General features: G+C 36.5%; 2 protein-coding genes across 12 annotated transcripts in view; both read right to left on the bottom strand.

The window, feature by feature from the left end:
- LOC126621526 (uncharacterized) overlaps positions 1-6,009 on the bottom strand; it is a 29,343-nt gene extending 23,334 nt beyond the window's left edge. For 2 of the 11 annotated variants that reach the window (XR_007623056.1, XR_007623066.1), the window contains exons 1-8: positions 5,675-6,008; positions 5,070-5,203; positions 4,623-4,808; positions 4,414-4,525; positions 4,285-4,319; positions 4,055-4,207; positions 1,563-3,941; positions 1,243-1,329 (exon numbers count right to left, since the gene is read on the bottom strand). Coding sequence is in view for 6 of the 11 variants with exons in the window: in XM_050290055.1 (XP_050146012.1) it covers positions 1,023-1,093; positions 1,243-1,329; positions 1,546-3,941; positions 4,055-4,207; positions 4,285-4,319; positions 4,414-4,525; positions 4,623-4,808; positions 5,070-5,140 (3,111 nt within the window). In the remaining 5 variants the exon portion in view is untranslated. Of the gene's footprint in view, positions 1-634; positions 1,094-1,242; positions 1,330-1,545; positions 3,942-4,054; positions 4,224-4,284; positions 4,320-4,413; positions 4,526-4,622; positions 4,809-5,069; positions 5,204-5,674 lie in introns of those variants that run through there. The other 9 variants (XR_007623084.1, XR_007623085.1, XM_050290055.1 and 6 more) reach the window with 8 other exon arrangements.
- Positions 6,010-8,705: 2,696 nt separating this feature from the next.
- Positions 8,706-12,247, bottom strand: LOC126625410 (uncharacterized). The gene is made up of 8 exons (XM_050294513.1): positions 11,640-12,247; positions 10,846-10,993; positions 10,585-10,735; positions 10,311-10,436; positions 10,138-10,218; positions 9,784-9,976; positions 9,433-9,703; positions 8,706-9,293 (listed from the first exon to the last, which is right to left on the bottom strand). Exons 1-8 carry the CDS (start codon positions 11,841-11,843, stop codon positions 9,031-9,033), a joined length of 1,437 nt encoding a protein of 478 aa, XP_050150470.1. The 5' UTR covers positions 11,844-12,247; the 3' UTR covers positions 8,706-9,030.
- Positions 12,248-18,784: the final 6,537 nt, after the last annotated feature.

The raw sequence follows: 18,784 nt of genomic DNA, 5'->3' as shown, positions 1-18,784 counted from the left end.
TTTCTAGGCATTATGAGGGGTAAGGTTTATGTCCCCCCTGACTAGGTGTAACTTTTCTTTTCGTTATCAATAAAATACCCCTCGTACCGTCGAGGTTTTCTTAAAAAATACAAAATACAAAAAATAATCCAATATAAAATTAAAAGATTTATTTTCTGAACAAGTAACTCTTCATTCAGCAAAAGTAAATTGAATGACATGGGAAATGTGTGATAATTAATTAATAAAAGAAAGATCTATGGGAAATGAGAAATAATCCCATGTCATTCAATTCCCATGTCATTAAATTGTAAATGAAAATATTATCTGGTTCGTTACTTTCTTCAGTCCTTTCGGTGCATCCTATTAATTAATTATCAGCAAACTCACATTATTCACATGATTTCGTGGCTGTATTTTTATTTATTTTTCATTTACAATTTAACCCCATGGATCTTTCTTTTGTTCTCTCTCCTCTCTCCCCTTCTTGGCATTACTTCTCTCTCTCTCTCTTCTCTTTCTTCTTCGTACTAATTCACGTGACACCTCTCTCTCTTCTACAAGAAAACCCAATTGCTATGCAGCTTTGAATTGCTCGTGGAGCAAGCAAAATGGTGACGACGGAGTTAGCATATTCCTATGTTATTTAGAGGCATTCTCTGTCACAAAGCATTCGTATTGATGCAAAGTTTACAGACTTGAAACTGGATACGTTATGAAGCAACTTTGTTCCTAGAATAAATAAAATCAACTCGACTCGACATGTACCGATCTGTAATTGCTTGACATCCTAAGCATAAGGGTTAAGAACAGAGGTCTGCTTAAATCTTTGAGAGGTACAGAACAAGGGCATATATTGCATGTACAAAAGACCCGGAAACAAAGTTTTACGACAGGAAAGAAGAAAAAAGAAATGCCAGAAGTATAGGGACGGTCCATCGTCTTTGCGTGTGGATGAATGCATCATGCATGCTACGACGACAGTGAAGGAAGAATAGAAAGTTTTGCAGAATCTGACTCCAGTACTCTACGAGCCTCTAGGATTAGCGAAACTTCATCTCATTTGGTTTGCTGCCCCTAAATGCTGAAAGAGAGAAGAATGACCTTGTTGCAGCTGAAACACAGATAGTAGAGTATTGGAATCTTAATCAAGCAAATTAGAAATGGCGCGTTGAAATTCTGTACGCAGGTGTAGAAAAACTTTGCAGGAAAATAAAAAATCATAGAAAACGATACTGTGTACTAGTCACGTGGAAAGACAACCTTTAGTTGCAGGTCCTGCAGCTGCATCCCGGTTCTCTTGTGACTTATGTGAACTCTGCCCGTCAAATCTGCTAATATTTGATTGAGCTGCATGCACAAATCCAAAATGATTATTAGCATGAGGGAAAAATGAACATCCGACCATCTAACTTTTCTCTACTACAATATGAAATACAATCTTCTTTTGTCAACTATCTGCTTTCACAACAAATTAAAGCAAGGGTTAGCGAGGGAGGGAGGAAAGGAGCAAAAGAAAAAATACACAAGGGCATGACTAAATTCTAACGAAAGCAGGAAACTTACTAGAGTACGGTTCATACTTCTTTGTATGAAGCGAAGACTTTCTGAGTACACTGTCAGCATCATCCTCTCCTTCAGAGAAAACCGACGGACTAGACCAACCAGTCGAATTGGCATCTCCCTTGCTCTTCCGAGCAAATTTTAAGAGCCTCTTCAGTCCTTTTGGTGCATCCTTTTGGAACACAATAGCAGGAGGATTTTCAGTATTTCCCCACTCAATATTATCTGGTTCATTACTTTCCTCTTGCAGCATCTGGGACAAAGAATGGCGGACACGAGGACTTGACAGTCCAGCTGGTGCAACATTGGCTGAAGTGGTTACTTGAGATGAGTCGTTGTTACATGGAGACATGTCCTGATGCTCCTCTATTTCCACCCAAGCACTTGGGGAGATGGTTGATTCTTCTTCAGCTTGAACTTGCATTGACGATTCTGCAACATTTTTTAAGTCATCATTACGATCAGGAGAAACTGGGTCAACATGCTGTGTCTCACTACACATCAGGCTATCATTTACCAGAGCTTCTGGTTCCACAGCATCATTTGAAAGGCTGATTGACACAATATCTGGCTCTTGATGCTGACTCACAGGATCAGAAGCGCTACCAATCACCTCATCCTCTTGAGTTTCAATAATATTTGTGTTGTTTCCCAAAGATTCCTCCGATTGAGGAGAAGTTCTTGTCTTGTTAACGACAGGACCAACACCAGGGCTCGTTCGAGTACCCTTCCGAAGAAATGGTTTTGATTCCACTGGCACTACACTGCTTTTCTTGGTCACCTTGTTGTGCTTTGCTGGAATTATATCAGAATAATCACCAGAGGTTGTCACTACTTTAGGTTTTGTTGTTTTACCACTCTTTTTCACTGCTTGCTGCTGCTTCTCATTTACTCCCTTCGAGCTTCTATCATTAGTAATCACAGATTCCTTCACATTCTTCTGTCGCTGTGGGGGTCTTTCCACTTTAGCGCTGGGTGGTGTTGGCTTGGGTTTTTGACGGGTCGGGGTAGTGCTGGTAACCGCAACAGGAGTTCTAGCTGGCGATGCCCCTGTGGCTCTTGGTGTTGGTGTTGATGGCCACGACTTGCGTGTAGCAGGCATTGGTGATGTTCTAGGTGAAGCCTTCTTTGTAACAGAAGGCTTTGCATTTTCCTTTCTAGGATTTGCAGGTTGAGATACTTTTCCAACTGATTTTTGGGGCTTCTGCGTAGCACGTTTTTTATCAATATCATTCGCCTTTGTAGAGGACATTTCGGCTTTCCTTTCATCAAGAATTCGCTGCATTGCTTTAAATTGTGCTTCTTTCTCTGCTCGTTTTCTAGAATTCTCACCTCGTAGTTTTTCATCTCTCTTCTCCTTGTAGTGGTCATAAAAGCCACCTCTCTGTTCAGAAGGAAGGCTTTGATTTCTGGTAGCTTGAGGCTTTGTAGATTTAACAGGCTTCACAGGCTTAACAGGTTTAGTTTCCATCATTTTCATCAGCATTTGGTTCAATTCTGCTTCCCTTTCTTGACTCCATTCCATTGAAGCTATTGGTTTTCGATTACTTTTCTCTCCCAGAGTTATAGTAGAGTCTGCTTCAGTATCAATTGGACTAGATAAATTTTTCTCAAATCTTCCTTCGTTAACTGCCTGTTTAGGAGCTTCAATAGTATTTTGATCTGTGGCTAAAAGATCAGGCTCTGGTTTCATTTCTTCTGAAGATGTTGGCGCCTCACCATTCTTTATATCATTGGAAGTCACTGGACCACTGTCACCAGAGGCAATTTCAGATTGACTATGGGTAGAAGTTTCCCCCAAACCCGAGCTCCATCTTCTTAATACAGCTTTATTTGTACTCACAGACATATTTGTTAACGAGCTCCTTTTTTGAGCATCGGCAGCAGCTTGATCTCTTTGTTTGCTTTCGAAAAGACTAATTGCATCTTGAACACTCATCCTTCGTGCATTGCTCTCAGATTTCTTGTTTGAGTGTTCAGGTTCACCCTCTTCTGAAAAAGGCTTTTCCCTAGAAGGAAAGTAATTGAGGCTCTTAATAGTTAATGCAGCAGCTCTGCGTGACCCAGTTCTTCCTATTTGAATCCTCCGCATTGGAGATGCTGACCTTCTAGGTGCGGCACTTCTCATAAGACTCCGACTTCTTTCTGCAGATGTTCGCTCCTCGTCACTTGACTCAGAAGACTCCCCGCTTTCGGTTGAACTCTGTCGCTCAACCTGGGCAGCTTTTGCAGGTGAAACACTATATTTTACTGGCGTAGCGAAATTCATCGGCTTGGATATCTGAGCACTCCCATCCGTCTCAACATTGTCATCTCCAAAATTACCCGACTTGTCATCATTTTGAGGATCATTGCTCTTGCCTTGTTGATACTGTTCTAAAATCTTGAACAGAGTATTCCTGTGTTTTCATCATGATACTGCCTTTGTAAGAACATTCAGCAGATAAATCTTCAAACAACGGACTCTTTCAGAGCAACTAACCCTTTCTATTAATCTAAGTGACTACCTTACCTGAAATCTGTTGTTCCAAAATGTTGAGAAAAAATTGCTAAATTTGAAATCTCCTTAGAGTTGAATGAGGAATGAGAAGCCTTTTCAATAGCAGTAGTTAATTCCCTTCTTAATGCTGTAAGCCTCAAGTCCAGAGCCCGCAAAAGTTCGTTCCTGACAGCACAAATACCTATAGCGTCATGCTGATGCAACTCAAACGAAATCTTAAATGAAGAATTAAAAGGACATACTTCGAAGCATCTGATGGTGCAATCTCAGCTTCAGACTGTTGATAAAATCACACATTAGTTGCCGGATAACAGAATAGTTATTAAACCGTACACATTCAAACATCAATCTTGAAAGACGGGAGAAGGGACCTGGCCATATAAAGAAACATGAAACTTTTTGGCGTCTTCCAATTGAGATATTTCTTTTTCAGTAGCAGTAACAGTATGCATTACTTCTGGTGAACCAGTAATTTGCAGGAATCTGTGATGAAGCAAAACAATGTGTATCAGGAAATAAAATGGATAATTAAACTGAAGATAAAGAAACAAGAAAAACTAAACATTAGAGTGTTTAAAACCTGGTTAAAGTTGATTTCGTGAACCAGGCAGCACCATGCAGGCTTTTAGGAAGTCGGAGTGTGAGGTTAGCATTTGATCCCTTGCAATGCAATTCATTTACTTCCGGAAAATGTGGCAACAACGGTTCAAGTGCCCCGCCTGCTAACTTTTCTACTTCTCCGTCACTGGAAACAAGCGCCTCATACCTAGACCATCCTCAAACACATTAGTGAAGCAAACCACAAATAAAAGGAATCACTTTCATGGACATTTTGAATTTTTCATCGAATCATATCTCCACAAACCCATTCTAGTTAAAGTCAAGATCAAAGGTTTTGTAAAGTTTGTTGTAATTTTGATAACGCACTAGTATATACAGAAAGAATAAATTTTTATGATCCAATAGAACCGAAGAGCAAAAATATACCCTTAAAAGAATTAAATTTACCGAAAGGCGAGAACCTAACCTGTTCTGGGACGGAAAAATCTGAAATTCAGCGTAGTCCAAGGGTGTACCAGCATCAATTTCCGCCTCCATTTTCAACTGAGCAGAGACAAAGAGAGTGTGTGCCGAGGCTGCTAAAAAGTAGAAATTTTTATGCTGCACAAGTGCAGATTCTGGTAAGGCGTAGGCGCACCGACAACCCAAAATTCAAACTAATTGTACTTGAAAAGGAATAAAAACACAATGAAAATATCCTTCTCAGACTGAGAAATGCAATCACAGTCGTACATTGCTTCTCCATATCAAAACCATTGCTCAAAAATACCAAAATTCACTTGAAACATATTTCTTTTTCGATCGAAACTCAGCTGAAACTTGAGCATTTCATTTCATATACTATAAATTTCCGCAGTTGAAATGCAGATCTAGAAAACTCACAAACCAAACCAATCACTCCTAATCCCACCAAACATCTCAAGAACAATACATCGCAATATCAAATAAATCCGATTCAATTCATTTCATCCGCACTTCATTGATGTCGAAACCAAATCAAACCAAAAATTCAAAAAAAATCGAAATCGAAAACTAAAATAGTAACTGCAAAACATAACAGCCAATGTCTACCTTTCAGGCTGAGAGATCCGAGAGCGGGCAGGACCGCGAGTGAGAGACTGTGAGCTCAAACGGCGAATGCAGGAGGAGGAGGAGGAGGAGGAGCGTCTGAATCTCCCAGTCGTCTCTTTCACACTCTCTCTCAGTGTAGGTAGCCAGCTCGCAGCTGCAATGCAACGCACAAGACTTGTAGAAATAAAGACACCGCCATGATTGCTGTTGCTTGTTGAACCAAAAATCCAACGCATATTTGTGGCGGATTGGAATTGGATGGTACCACTTGTCCTCCGCTCGCGTACCTCTCACGCTCTCCCTCCACCTTCGTTTTCCTGCGGGCTTTTTTCCTTCCTTAACTTTACTTTTTCCACTTTAGTCACTTTCATTTCAATTGCTAGCATGTTTGATTTTTTTCTGAGAATAATGTTAGTTGTGGCACTTTCGTGCCGACAGATTTTTTCATGTACTGGGTATTCAAAGTCGGTATTTCACGTCTCATCGTATAAGTAGTGAGATGATATGTTTTTTGAAAGAGTTTAGCTTTCATAACACATGTTTACTGTCATTAAAACGTTTGATATCACTGATACGATTGATATGTATAACTTTCTTATCATATATTGTTGCATCATTAACACAGACACAACGTGTGATACATAAATGTTAGCATGTTTGTTTTTTTTTTGAGAATAATGTTAGTTGTAGCACTTTTGTGCCGACAGATTTTTCAAGTACTTGGTATTCAAAGTCGGTATTTCACTTGTCATCATATAAGTAGAGGGGGAATATGTTTTTTGATGTCTTTCTACTTGTGTTATAACTTATAACACATATCGATTTTTTGAAAGAGTTTATCTTCCATTTGACATGCGTTTATTGTCAATGTCATTGAGACGTTCGATATCACAGATACGATTGACATGTATAACTTTCTTTTCATATATCGTTGCATCATTGACACAAACACCGGTTGTGCCACGTAAATTTGTTTAATACTTAAAGAGATGTGAACTACGTATATATTGAAAACGAGATGTGAATCATGTGATTTGTAGATATGATTCAGATAGGAGTACTCATTTTTAGTCTTGTAGTCTTGTTTATTTAGCAAGCGAAGTCCTACGGCCCCGTTTGATGGGCTGAATGTGGTTCAGCCTTAGAGATAGGATTAGATTGGCAGTGACTTGTAACTTAAGTATAAGAATATGTTAGATAACTCACTCTATTTTGAACTCGAAACTCATCATGTTCATTCATTTCCATCTCACATTTCACACAACAAATAACATAACTCAAATCAATTTTAATTGATTACAACATATCTCATCCAATCTACCAAATGCCGCTGCATGTCTAAAATTGTTAAAAGAAAATTAAATGGCATGGTGGTAGTTGCATATTACTTTACCCCCATTGGATTCCATGTATTAAATTGATTTATCTGTTTATTTATGATTAGGACTTTGATTTCAAACCCAAACTAAACAGTATTTAATGAAAATGTAATAATTAACAAGATCACAAAGAATCAAAGTGAAAATCGAGTATTTCTCAAAAAAAAAAAAAAAAAGGTGAAAATCAAGTAATGTAATTGTTTTATTTAATTTAATTTATTTTTAACTTTTTCTTTCCATGTTTTGGGGTTGGAAATTCCAAAAGCGACCGCCGTTTGGTTTGTTATTCCCAATTTCACATGCAGCTCGTGTCGTGTTGATTAGAAAATTCAAGGACAAGAATAAAGAGAGGAACTTGTTTCCAAAAGGAAAGCAATCTTTCAGAATTCGATTTGCTGCAATTAAGATCCAACATACAAGACGAAACGACTCCGTTTCCCATGTCACTAACAACTCGAATTCTCTCTCGTCCTGTATTGTTATCACCTCTTGAAAAATGTTGCATATGTTGTCACGCACAACAGCCGGCACGAAGAAGACACGTACATAGGGCCACCACTGTTTGGACATAAAAATTTAAAAGTGTTATTGAACAAAAATATTAATTGCCACAACCAAATTATTTAGAGGTGTTTTTAAAATAATTAAGTACTCTTTGAAATTACTTTTAAAATTATTTTTAAAATGACAGAAAGCGTTTTTAATGAAAATATTTTTTAAATCAATTCTTAGTAAAAATGATAGTTAATTCTTGAAAAGCACTTAAAGTGAAGCATATAACGGGTTTATGTGCTTCTTCTATGAAGCACTTCAAATATTTTTGGGGCCTACAAACATTTCACTAAAATACTTTTGGAACCCAAAAACACTTTCTAAAAAAACTACTAGTCATTTTAAAAGCACTTTCAAAAGAGTTCATAAACTTAAACTACCAGAAACATTTTTGACGATGTTTGACATGAAAAAAAGAAGTATTTTCGGTTGTAAAAAATACTTGAATTGATTTATGTGTTAGGCGCTTATCCATAAAGTATTTACATTTTTATAAAATATTCTTTTAATAAACGCGTTATCACTCGAATCACTTATGAACAAAAATATTATTAGAGAAGCACTTTCAAACAGGTCTGACACCTTCAAAAAACATTTTCAAGTGTTTATAAAAAATAATCGAGTTTTTGTAAAATATCAACATGCTTTCATCAAAAGCTGCTTGGAAGTGCTTCTACAAAAGTAATCGCAAACGGGACCATATATCTTGTTGTAAATGAGTGGTGGTGCTGCAGAAGTAGCACGAGCCTCTCAAAGGGACCTTCGGTTGGCAAATCGTAAAGCTGCCGATCCACTCATACACATGCCTTGGTATTTCCATATGACGCTTGATTGGTTATTGCGAGCCTTCTAATCCATGTAAAGTTTTCACACCAACTCCACTTTCTCAACACAAAGCCTATCCCTCTCAGAAAAAGTAGGAAAAAGTGAGCTAGCTGCGCCATGTTCGTGTGGTCACACCAATTCCACTTCCTAACATTTCCAGCTCCATTTATAGTAAAGATCCTTAACGAAACACTTCTGATACTGTTCACTTTTAACGTTAAGAACATTTCTACTCTAAAAAATCACTCATGGTACTTTTCAAATCAAAAGGAAAGTAGAGTTAAAAGAGTGCCAAAAATTAGATAAAAAGAGCGTCCAAAGGACCGAGGCAAACTCAATTCTACATTTATATTACACCACCATGAAAGAAATCGGAATTCAGGTAAAACGAAGAGACTAATGGTACAAGAAGTTCTCAAGCTCAACAGACACGAGGAAAGAAATCGGATTTAAGGTAAAACAAAGGGATTAAGGGTACAAGAGGGAATTAATGGTACAGTTCTAGGGAGTTGTTGCGGTGGGGGGCAGCGAGATCAAATCAAACATCTAGATGACCAAGAAAGAATCTAATGGACATGGAGAATAAACTTGGAGAAACTATTAGTTAGACCATACGTGAACTAGACCGAGCCTATTGCCCGTGTAGATCTCGTTGCGCTCTTCGTCGTAGAAGAGGGCAGTAATGTCTTCCAAGGCTTCTGCAACTGTACTCCTAATTCGGGAGGAAAGGGACCGCTTCTTTGAATTGCAACTGCTGCCACAAGCCTCACCACTACAAATGCATTCTTTTTCAGCGTTGTTGGTAGCTCTTATCTTAGCAAGGCATTTTCCAGTCAAGATATTGCTGATATTGATGGATCCGGCTGCAAAAGAGATTTAAACAGCGTTAGAGATTCAAAGACGTAATGGACCCTCCATCCAATTAGATCTCCAATGGTGATCCAGTGGTGGATAGTCAAAGATCAGATCAGATAGTGGTAGTAAGGCAAAAAACAACTTTACCATTTCCTTCCGACAATGGATCATCAGAATCAGCCTTGCAGTAAGAAATAATAAGATCCTGGTCACTAGTAATATATATGTTATTGGTATTGCAGTCGGGATGCCACAAAAGATGATCCTCAAATGAAGTCACAAGTTCTCCTCTAAAGTTCCAAACAGCCACTGTTCGATTCCGAAACGTCAAGAATAACTGATTCTCATATAGAAATATGAAGGCTGATGGGGTCATGAATTGAGTTCTGCTTACTTCTGTCATCTCAAAATTGCGAACCTACAGATGATAGCAGTCAGACGTGTAAATCCAAATGAATAGATTATAGTACTTCTGCAAGATATCAAGAAAGTCCTCACATCAAGAATTTGAAGGTTCTCATTTTCTTGCTTTACAAGAAGCTTCTCGTTGAACTGTTCGATGAAATCCACCTTCTTATTCCGATGAAGGAGATGGTTAAAGGATTTGAGAACAGTACCATCCTCTATAGACAGAATCTTAAGAGGAACATGACTGCTAGCTTTAGTAAAAATCAACAGCATGATCCCAGGACTGTAACAGAAACAAAAGAAAAATTGGAAAACAGAAGCAACATAAATGTCCACTAAGCAATAACAAAAGGAGTACCAAACGCATAAACCACCACTAGTGCGAGTGTGTGGCCACACACAGAGACATGTTTAAGAAGGAAGAGGCGTCCGAACTAAGCTTACCTGATCTTAATCTCTTGGACATGCTTATCCGATATGGAGTACAACATTGTATAGTTTTTCAGATCAAACACCTTGTATATACTGGTAACAATATAGAAGCATAAGGAAGGTAAATCAAATCAAGAAGACAATAGTGTATTAAAAACAAAGACCGATAAGACAGAATATTTTACCTATCCTGTGCAGAATAAGTAAGAACCTTCCCATTTACATCATCGAACTCTACAAAACCAGGCCATTTCAGTGACTCGGATTCAAAAAGAGCAAATCCAGCATCTGGTTTACCCCTTCGTATGTATCTGGATCATACAATTTGACAGAATATTCAGAAAGAAATAAGAGAAGAGGGAAGTAAATTGGGACAACTACACTGTCATTTCTTTTGAACTTCCTTTCCTTTTCTGTGTATCTAGAAGGAAGGGGGGAGCGTGGAGAAATTTTACTTACTCAATCCTTGTGCTTCGGCATTTCAAAGAACTGAAGTTGTCTGAAGCATAAACCGAGACAGTGATAAGTGAGTCATTGTTTTTATTGTAAAACAAGCTTCTTATCACTTCATCAGGACTGACATTCAGAAAGCATATTCTCTGGTTGGTTTCTGCATACAACAATATAAACATTACATATTCCCTTTTTTTCAAACATTTATAGGTTACAAGACTAGTGCATGCAATATAAGATCAGAAATACAGCTAATACAGCTACTACCTCGGCTAAATGCTGCACAAACACCAGACTGTGCGAGGGCAAACACAATGTCACGTGCTGCTACAATTTCAATAATTTTGGACCTCTTTCGCAGGAAAGGCAGAACCATGGCACAATGACCTTTCGGATCATGCGTATCATATTCATCCTATGCATCCAAATATCATGACAAGCAGAAATTAGGTTTTGCGGACACACACTAACACCGCAAGTAAAAAAATAAAAAATTCCACTCATATTTCAAATGCATGTGTACACAATAACATGAGACAACTAGACAGCACAAATTCAAATCACCAATCTTGAAACTCAAAACTTCCTTACTGCATCGTGGTACTTCTTTATACAGCATGCTTTCAAGTGTTGGCATTAGTAACACGACATCGACCCAGAACAACTACTCGTGGCACTACAAATTTGATGGTAAGAACCTCACATGAATAAAAGATGCATTTGCCCAAACTAATCAGGAAGTATTAACTAAAACATTCACACACACGAATACAGAAGCATAAGTACGTTTATGTTGATTGAATGCCATAGGAAGGATTTTCTGCTAGGGAACTTGACAAAGTAAATCCATTTCTTAACAGCTAACAGAAAGATCAATCAAAATTAAGCTACAAATGCAAAAAATTCATAGCAAACCCCCCTTTTTTCAAGTTTTGTGAGAGGATCTAACATCCTAATAACTTATCAACAAAAACCCATTACTTAGTTTTGGTTTTCGAATTAAATGAAAACCATCGAACCAAGCATAACAGGTAAAAAGGCATCAAAGATAGAAAGAGTACCTGGAGGCGAATATTGCGAAACCTCTCTTGGGCATCGCTCATAGTGAAAGCACGGTCGCGCTTGGAGCTGATTTCGCGCCTCTGAAGCTTCTTAACGCTGTTGACGAACCCATCAACCCCACCAATACGAGGTCGTTTCTTCGCCACCACTCTCCTACCGTTGCAAGGCCGAGGACTCGCCGAGATTCTCCTTCCCCCTTCCATCAATTTCTCTCACAGAAAAACCCCAGTAAACTCACTTCAAACCCAGAACCAGAGAGTAACACATATCTACTCCTCCAATTCCTCTCTAATTACCCAATTTTTTATCTTTTGCAGCATCGCATAAACCCTAAAAACTCAAGGAAAGCAAATTCGGGAGGAGAATAAACAAAAAATCTAGGGCTTTAGCTGCAGAGACACCCACACACACACACACACACACACACACACACACAACCCTAATTTCAGAGACAAAACGGCGTCGTCTCCCTCTATCCCTCTCTGTAAGCGGAGCACTCGGAGGTCGAGCTCTGCGACGGAGAGGGAGATTTTTGTTTGTCGGATTGTGGATGCTCAGTGTGTCTTGCTCTGATCCATTTTCAAAAATCTCTCTTTTTGGAAAAGTAGACGGCAATTACCGACGGCGGTTTGGTGGGCTTTTATATCAAATATTGGATCAGAACGAGCCCATCCAAGTGTTTAGACCAACATTGTTGGGTTTCGGATGGTTATCATGATGCCCAATTGTAATTTGGAAGCCCGGTTTAAAGCCCAAACTGTGAATTTGGTTTTTTGGTCTTTAGTGCTTCAATGAAAGAAGCACATGGCAAGTGCTACTCCAGAAATTGTATTTTTATGATTCATAAGCTCTTCCAAGTTTTCTTCCAAATGGAGGTAGAAGCATTTTTGGTTTCCATAAGATGCTTTAGCTCTTCTATAAGTAGGGCTCGCTTGGAAGTACTTTTAAAATGACTGAAAGCATGTTGAGATGAAAATGTTTTTGGGTTTCAAAAGTACTTCAAGTGTTTTTACAAGATTTACTTGCATTTTTATAAAAATTGATTCAAAAAATATTTTCACTAAGAGAGGTTTCAATCATTTTAAAAGTAATTACAAACGAGTCTGTAATCTCTAACATGGTGCAAGTGTTTGTGTAAGAACTACTAATGCTCGTAAGTGATTTGTTAGAAACATATTTATTGGAAGAGCAACAAATGTTTTCTTAAAATTCCAAGTGACTTCTAAAGAAGAGTTATTTCTTTAGCAAGCACAAATAAATTCTTTTATAATTTAGAAGCACTTTTTTATTTTCTTACATATCGCGACAAAACACTTTTTGATTATCTGAAAATGCTTTCTTCTAATGACGGTTTCAAAAAATGCGTAAGTATCTTGTAGTGTCATGCATTATACCTAAATTCCAAACGGCACTTTGAAATTGCATGTATGGAAATGGCAAAGAATGATTTGTTTGGTACAACATGAATACAGTATAACGTTATTTAGTATTTTGTTCTCTCTTCTTGGAAGTAACAAGATAGTATCACCACTTTATCCAACCAAGAGATCTCTTTCTGTCTTGGTGTAACCAATTATTGAACCATACAGTCCAACACGAATGGATGGTTAGATAATGATGAACTCATCAATCTAACGGCTACAATTATGTTCTTACTTAAGAACTACCGTGCAAAAGTGATTGTTTAAACTGTTGTGTTAGACAAAATGCAATAGATTATGACGAACTTATGGCGCGTTTACGTAACGGTAATGAAAATATGAGGAATTGAATTGAGCGAGAATTGAATTGAGGATAAATTGAATTAAGGAGTTGGAATGAGGAGAAATCAGAATCAGATTTCTGTTAAAGCTGTTTATTTAAATGTTCTGGAATCGGAATAGAATTCCATAAAGCTGTTTACTAATTTAGCAGAATCGGAATATAAACCAGTATGATTACTAAAATGCCCTTGTCCCAAATCAAATATTTTATATACTTTAATGGGTTTATAAAGGATAGTCTTGGAAATAAAAAAAGTAAGTGAGGGTATAAAGGGAACAAAAGTGTCATTCCGATTACCCAAATAATCAGGAATGAGATTACCATCTATATTTAGGAACCAATACAAGGAATTGAATTCCAAAATTTGTGTGGGTCCCACTGCTTTTTTTATTCCTCCATGTTTAGTAAACACCGGAGTATTCCGTAATTTGAATTCAATTCCACATTCTCATTCCAATTACGGATACTTAAACACGCCATTATATTGCACTAAAGAACGATGAACTCGTCAACCTAGCATGTAAAATGGTGTTAGCTTAAGCGACGGTTAGCATGTACAGACTTGGCATTTAAAACTACCGTGCTGACATAAACTCAACTGCTTATGATAAATTACAACGCAAAAAAGAAGATGAACTCGTCAATCTAACAGCTACAACCGCGTTCATTCACCCGACAATTCACCAGTGAAACTGACAATTGAGTTCACTGAACACATTCTGTAATTTCTCTAAGATGGTGGATCCCCATCATTCCTCTCTACGCCCATGTGTGTGTGTTGTATGGTTGAAAATTGTTGAGATGAAGTGGAACGTGGCTGGCTCTTGTCCTTAAAGTGAAGGACTATTTGATTAACGAAGAACCCTAACCTGTCTGATGGACAACAGGGAGTACCCCCAGTCCCCACACATTGTTTAGCCACGGGGCAATCCTATGTTCCAAGGACGGCGCGGGCCGCCTGTTCCTGTTCTTTACTTTCTACATGTATCCAACAAAAGACGATCTCAAAAGCTAATAAAGCCCCATGCTTTACAATGATCGAAAGATGAACGTCTATTGTACATAATTTTAACTTGTTTTATAAATAAACTATTTCTACAACTCAAACCAATGATCTTTTGGTCATAAAAAAACAACATTTTCATTGCGTAAGGGCTCGTCCTCTCTATTGTACTCAATAATGCATAAAAACATTGCTGATTATTGGAGCATCATACTTGTGCTACTATTCCAATAGTCCCCTACAACTAATAGCCATTAGCTGGCAATAACTGTTTGAACCGTAGATTAACAAAATTACGTTGATTTAGTAATCCAAGAAGTAATTGGATAAAAATAATAATGATATGCGTAATTGTACAATGTTGAGAGGAATTTTCTCGTGCAATAGCTGTATGGATCATTAAATTATGTTAATTTAGTAATTCAAAATGTGTTCGCGTAATTAATAATAGTGATTTGAACTATTAGGTCATTATAGTTGTGCTAATATAACGGTACACTCTGTATGTTCATATAACAAACAATCTCGGCCGCAAGTGCGATTAGGGCATAATTAGTTGAGAGTTGGAAACAAGAAGATAGTTTCAAAGCCTCTCAAACAAGATCAATTCACAAGATAAGTTTGGTCACATCAGTGGTCCATTAGATATATGAGATAACTCAAGTATAAACTATAAAGTGGTCCTAAAAAGTAATTAGGAACCTCGAAGATCTTTTGTCAATTTCTCACATATGAGTGTGTGCAAATTGCAACGCATGTGTTATTTTCTAGTAAGAAAAATGTTAAGATATTATTTTTAAGTTAGACTCTTCATAAACTCTCTATCATCTCACAGTTTAACGTCAATTTTCGAGCCAATATTACAAAAAATAGTGTGCTAAAACACGAATTGACATAGAGTTCATAGAGAGTCTCACTTTTGAGAGAATCTCCTTAACATTTCTCTTTTAGTAATTAAGATAGTCTTTAGCGAGTTTCGATGTAGACAATTTTTTTGTGGTGGGCAATTTATAAAAACAAAAAAATTATGGAGCTAAGATCTTTATGTAAGTTTTCAAAAAGACTTGTGGTATGACTTGTCCTTGAGATAAGATATCATGCCCTTCCCCTAAACTTTTTGTTTTAAAAAAAAAACTAAGACAATTTTGGGGTAATGCTAATCAAACTAAGAGAAGTACTAAGGAAACTTTCTCAAAGTAAAACTTTTTATGGACTCTCTGACACCTCCAAGTTTTACGTCAATTCTCATGCTAACATTATAAAATATTATGCAAAAAAATGAGGTAACAGAAAGTCCATAAAGAGTCGCACTTTTAAAAGTGTCTCTTTAGTATTTCTCTGAAACTAATTAAGTTAATTATACTTGCATTTCTCATGTAGTTAAATGGGTGTAGTCAAACTTGGATTTGAGAGGATTTTAAAAGACTTTAAAATTATAGTGTAGTCAATTAAAAGATTTTAAAGGATTTTAGAATCCATTCAAATCTAGGTGTAGTCAATTAAAAGATTTTAGAATCCATTAAAATCTAGGTGTAGTCAATTAAAAGATTTTAAAGGATTTTAGAATACATGAGAATTTCATTAAGTTGTGGATTTTGTGGGATTTGAAAGCAAAAAGTATGTATAACCAAAACTAAAAAGAATTCAACCTCACCCCCTAGGATTTCAAATCTTTCCCCCACAATCCACCACAATCGATTCAAATTCTTTAAAATCCATATGAATTTTATAAGAGTCTTTAATCCTCTTTAATCCTATCAAATTTATCACTTTTAAAATCCTTTAAAATCTTAGTTTGACTACACCCCTTAATGTTTTGTAAATGGAGTAGGATTCTTTCTCATTCTATTATCATCTCTTTCCCTCCCCTTCTCTCACACATTATTTTTTATCTTATTATCTTTATAAAAAAATTAATATAAAATGTTGACGTGATTTAACCATGACTGTTCAAATAGAAGAGAAGGGAAAAGAGATTAAGAGGGGAAAAAATCCTCCTCCTTTGTAAATCACTATTTCCGCTCGCCAATGGTTTAGCTAGCTAGCTTAGGTGGAGCCCGGGATCGCCACTTTCACTGTTGCCACTCCCATATTACTATAGCCCATCCCGCGTGCATCTACAACAGTGATGGTTGTTGAAGGGACTCGAAGCGTGTGATTCACATAGTTTTGGAGTCGCCATCTATTATTCCAAGATTAAAATCCATTATTTAGTCTATGTATTTTAAATACTTTATTAAGATAATATCGATGAGATGTTTATGATCTGTTCGGTGTCTTATTCAAAAAATTTCATAATTTAAAAAAAATATTTCTTAAGAACATTATTTCTAAAAAAATAAATTTCTTTAAGGTTAAAAAACTTATTTGATATAAGATTTAAAAATTTTACATCTTAAAACTTAGAGTGAACAAAAGCAATCCAAAGAGAAAGGTCGCAAGAGTGGGAGAAGGACGAGAGAGAGAGAGGGAAAGAAAGAAAGAGAAAGGATCAGAAGAGATAAAAAGAAAGAGGGAAGAGATAAAGAAGATAGAAAATGAAGAGAGCAGACTAGAGGAGTGAGAAAGAAGAAAAAGAAAGGAAATGTGTAGAGAGAGAAGAAAAGAGAAAGAGATTTGGAGTGAGAGGGGAAGAGAGAAAATATAAAAAATGGATTTTAAGTTTAAAGACTTTGAAAACTATTTTTAATGTTTTTAAGTTAATCTTGAGTTCAATTTTGTAAAATAGTCATACCAAATAAATTTTTAAGACCTAAAACTATACAAGTGTTTTTTAATTTAAAAAATTGGATTCAAATAAAGTATCAAATACTTTTACTTTCTTGCATGTGCTATTGCTAATTTGAAACAAAATTTGAAGAAGTTTATTTTTGGGAGAGTGTAATTTTTGCTCACCGCTATATTAATTATCGTTGGATTAATTTGAATTTTAAAATTTGTGTAACAAATAAATTAAATTAAATTCATCCAACGGTAATTATGGAGTGATAGACATCACTACTACCTTAAAGCGATGAGCAAAAATATTTCTTTTTTGGGATAGGACTCTACCTCACCCACTCTCGATTGACTCTAAAATGGTTGGTGTGAGAGAGGTTTCACTTTGTAATTGGGCTCCATTTTTACTAAAATGTTATCGATGCTTTTTTTATTTTTTTTATTTTTACAAATAATAAATCATTTACAATAAAATCGTGGGCCTTTTTCCCTCGCAAGATCCCCGTGCCATTATAAGGGACCAGGATTCTCTTCTGAGCTAAGGATGAGGATCCTCCTTATTAAGGGATGTGGGCCGTTGGATGAAAATCCAACGGTTACAATTATTATAACTTTAAAGGGACTTCCTTATTTGAAGCCGTTGGATGAATAAGCCGTTGGATTTTCATCCAACGGCCCACACTTATTGATGAGGAGGATCCTCATCCTTAGCTCAGGAGAGGATCCTTGTCCATTATCAGGCTCAACAAATGGAAAACTGCTTATGAGGTTGCAAGTAACAGGCTCTAAGCATTTTGTTTCATCATGCATGAATTTCAATTATTCTAATTCAAATGTAAAAAGGAAAGTATATTGTTCTAACTAACTTAGCTAAATTATTTTGGAGACGACATCTCTTCATATGTAGCAAAACATAAACTTCCATTTTTTAATTTTGGATCCTATTATATGTGTAAAAATGCATGTCATCAGCACCGTATTTAACTTGCGGACATCAGTGTATAAGATTGCCGACTAACCCTAATAAAATTAAATTCAACGAAATTGATTTTGTCCATTTCATCAATCTTGTCATCGGCATAACAAGTACATGATCATTCATTATGATAAAGGAGTTAAAACGTGCCTTTGTCTTGCAGCTCCTTTTTGGGCTTCATGCCTACCGACTTGCAAATAATGCTAATCCATTCATATTAATAAGATAAATGCTCAAGAGATTTTCTCAAAAGCAAACTTTTCGGTGAACTTTGAGTCCTTTTATGTTTTTACATTTTATAATATTAGTATGAAAATTAACGTTAAACTATTAAATAGTAAAAAATCTTACTCTAAGGGAATCATTTTAGTATTTTTCCTTCTCTTCCCTTCTCTTCCCTTCTCTTCCCTCCTCTTAAACATGCTCTTAAACATGGTAAGCTCTTCAACCTTTTATGTGTTTCCACGTACAGATTATTTAGTACAGATTTACTGGGCAGAGTCCTATTTTATATCAATAATGCCAGACATATCAAATCTGCATACAATTTTCCTCATTGATTATTTAGTACATATGTCAATATCTTGCCTGTCAAAGTAAAGGACCAGAGAAGTTGGCTACTATTTGCATTTAAATTTGAATGAAGCAAAGAAAAATCAAGAAGGATTAAGAGACGGAAATAA

Source organism: Malus sylvestris, chromosome 1 (genome assembly GCF_916048215.2).
Source record: "Malus sylvestris chromosome 1, drMalSylv7.2, whole genome shotgun sequence".
NCBI lineage: Eukaryota > Viridiplantae > Streptophyta > Magnoliopsida > Rosales > Rosaceae > Malus > Malus sylvestris.
Note: the sequence above shows the minus strand (reverse complement) of the source record. Positions and strands in the feature narration are given on the sequence as shown.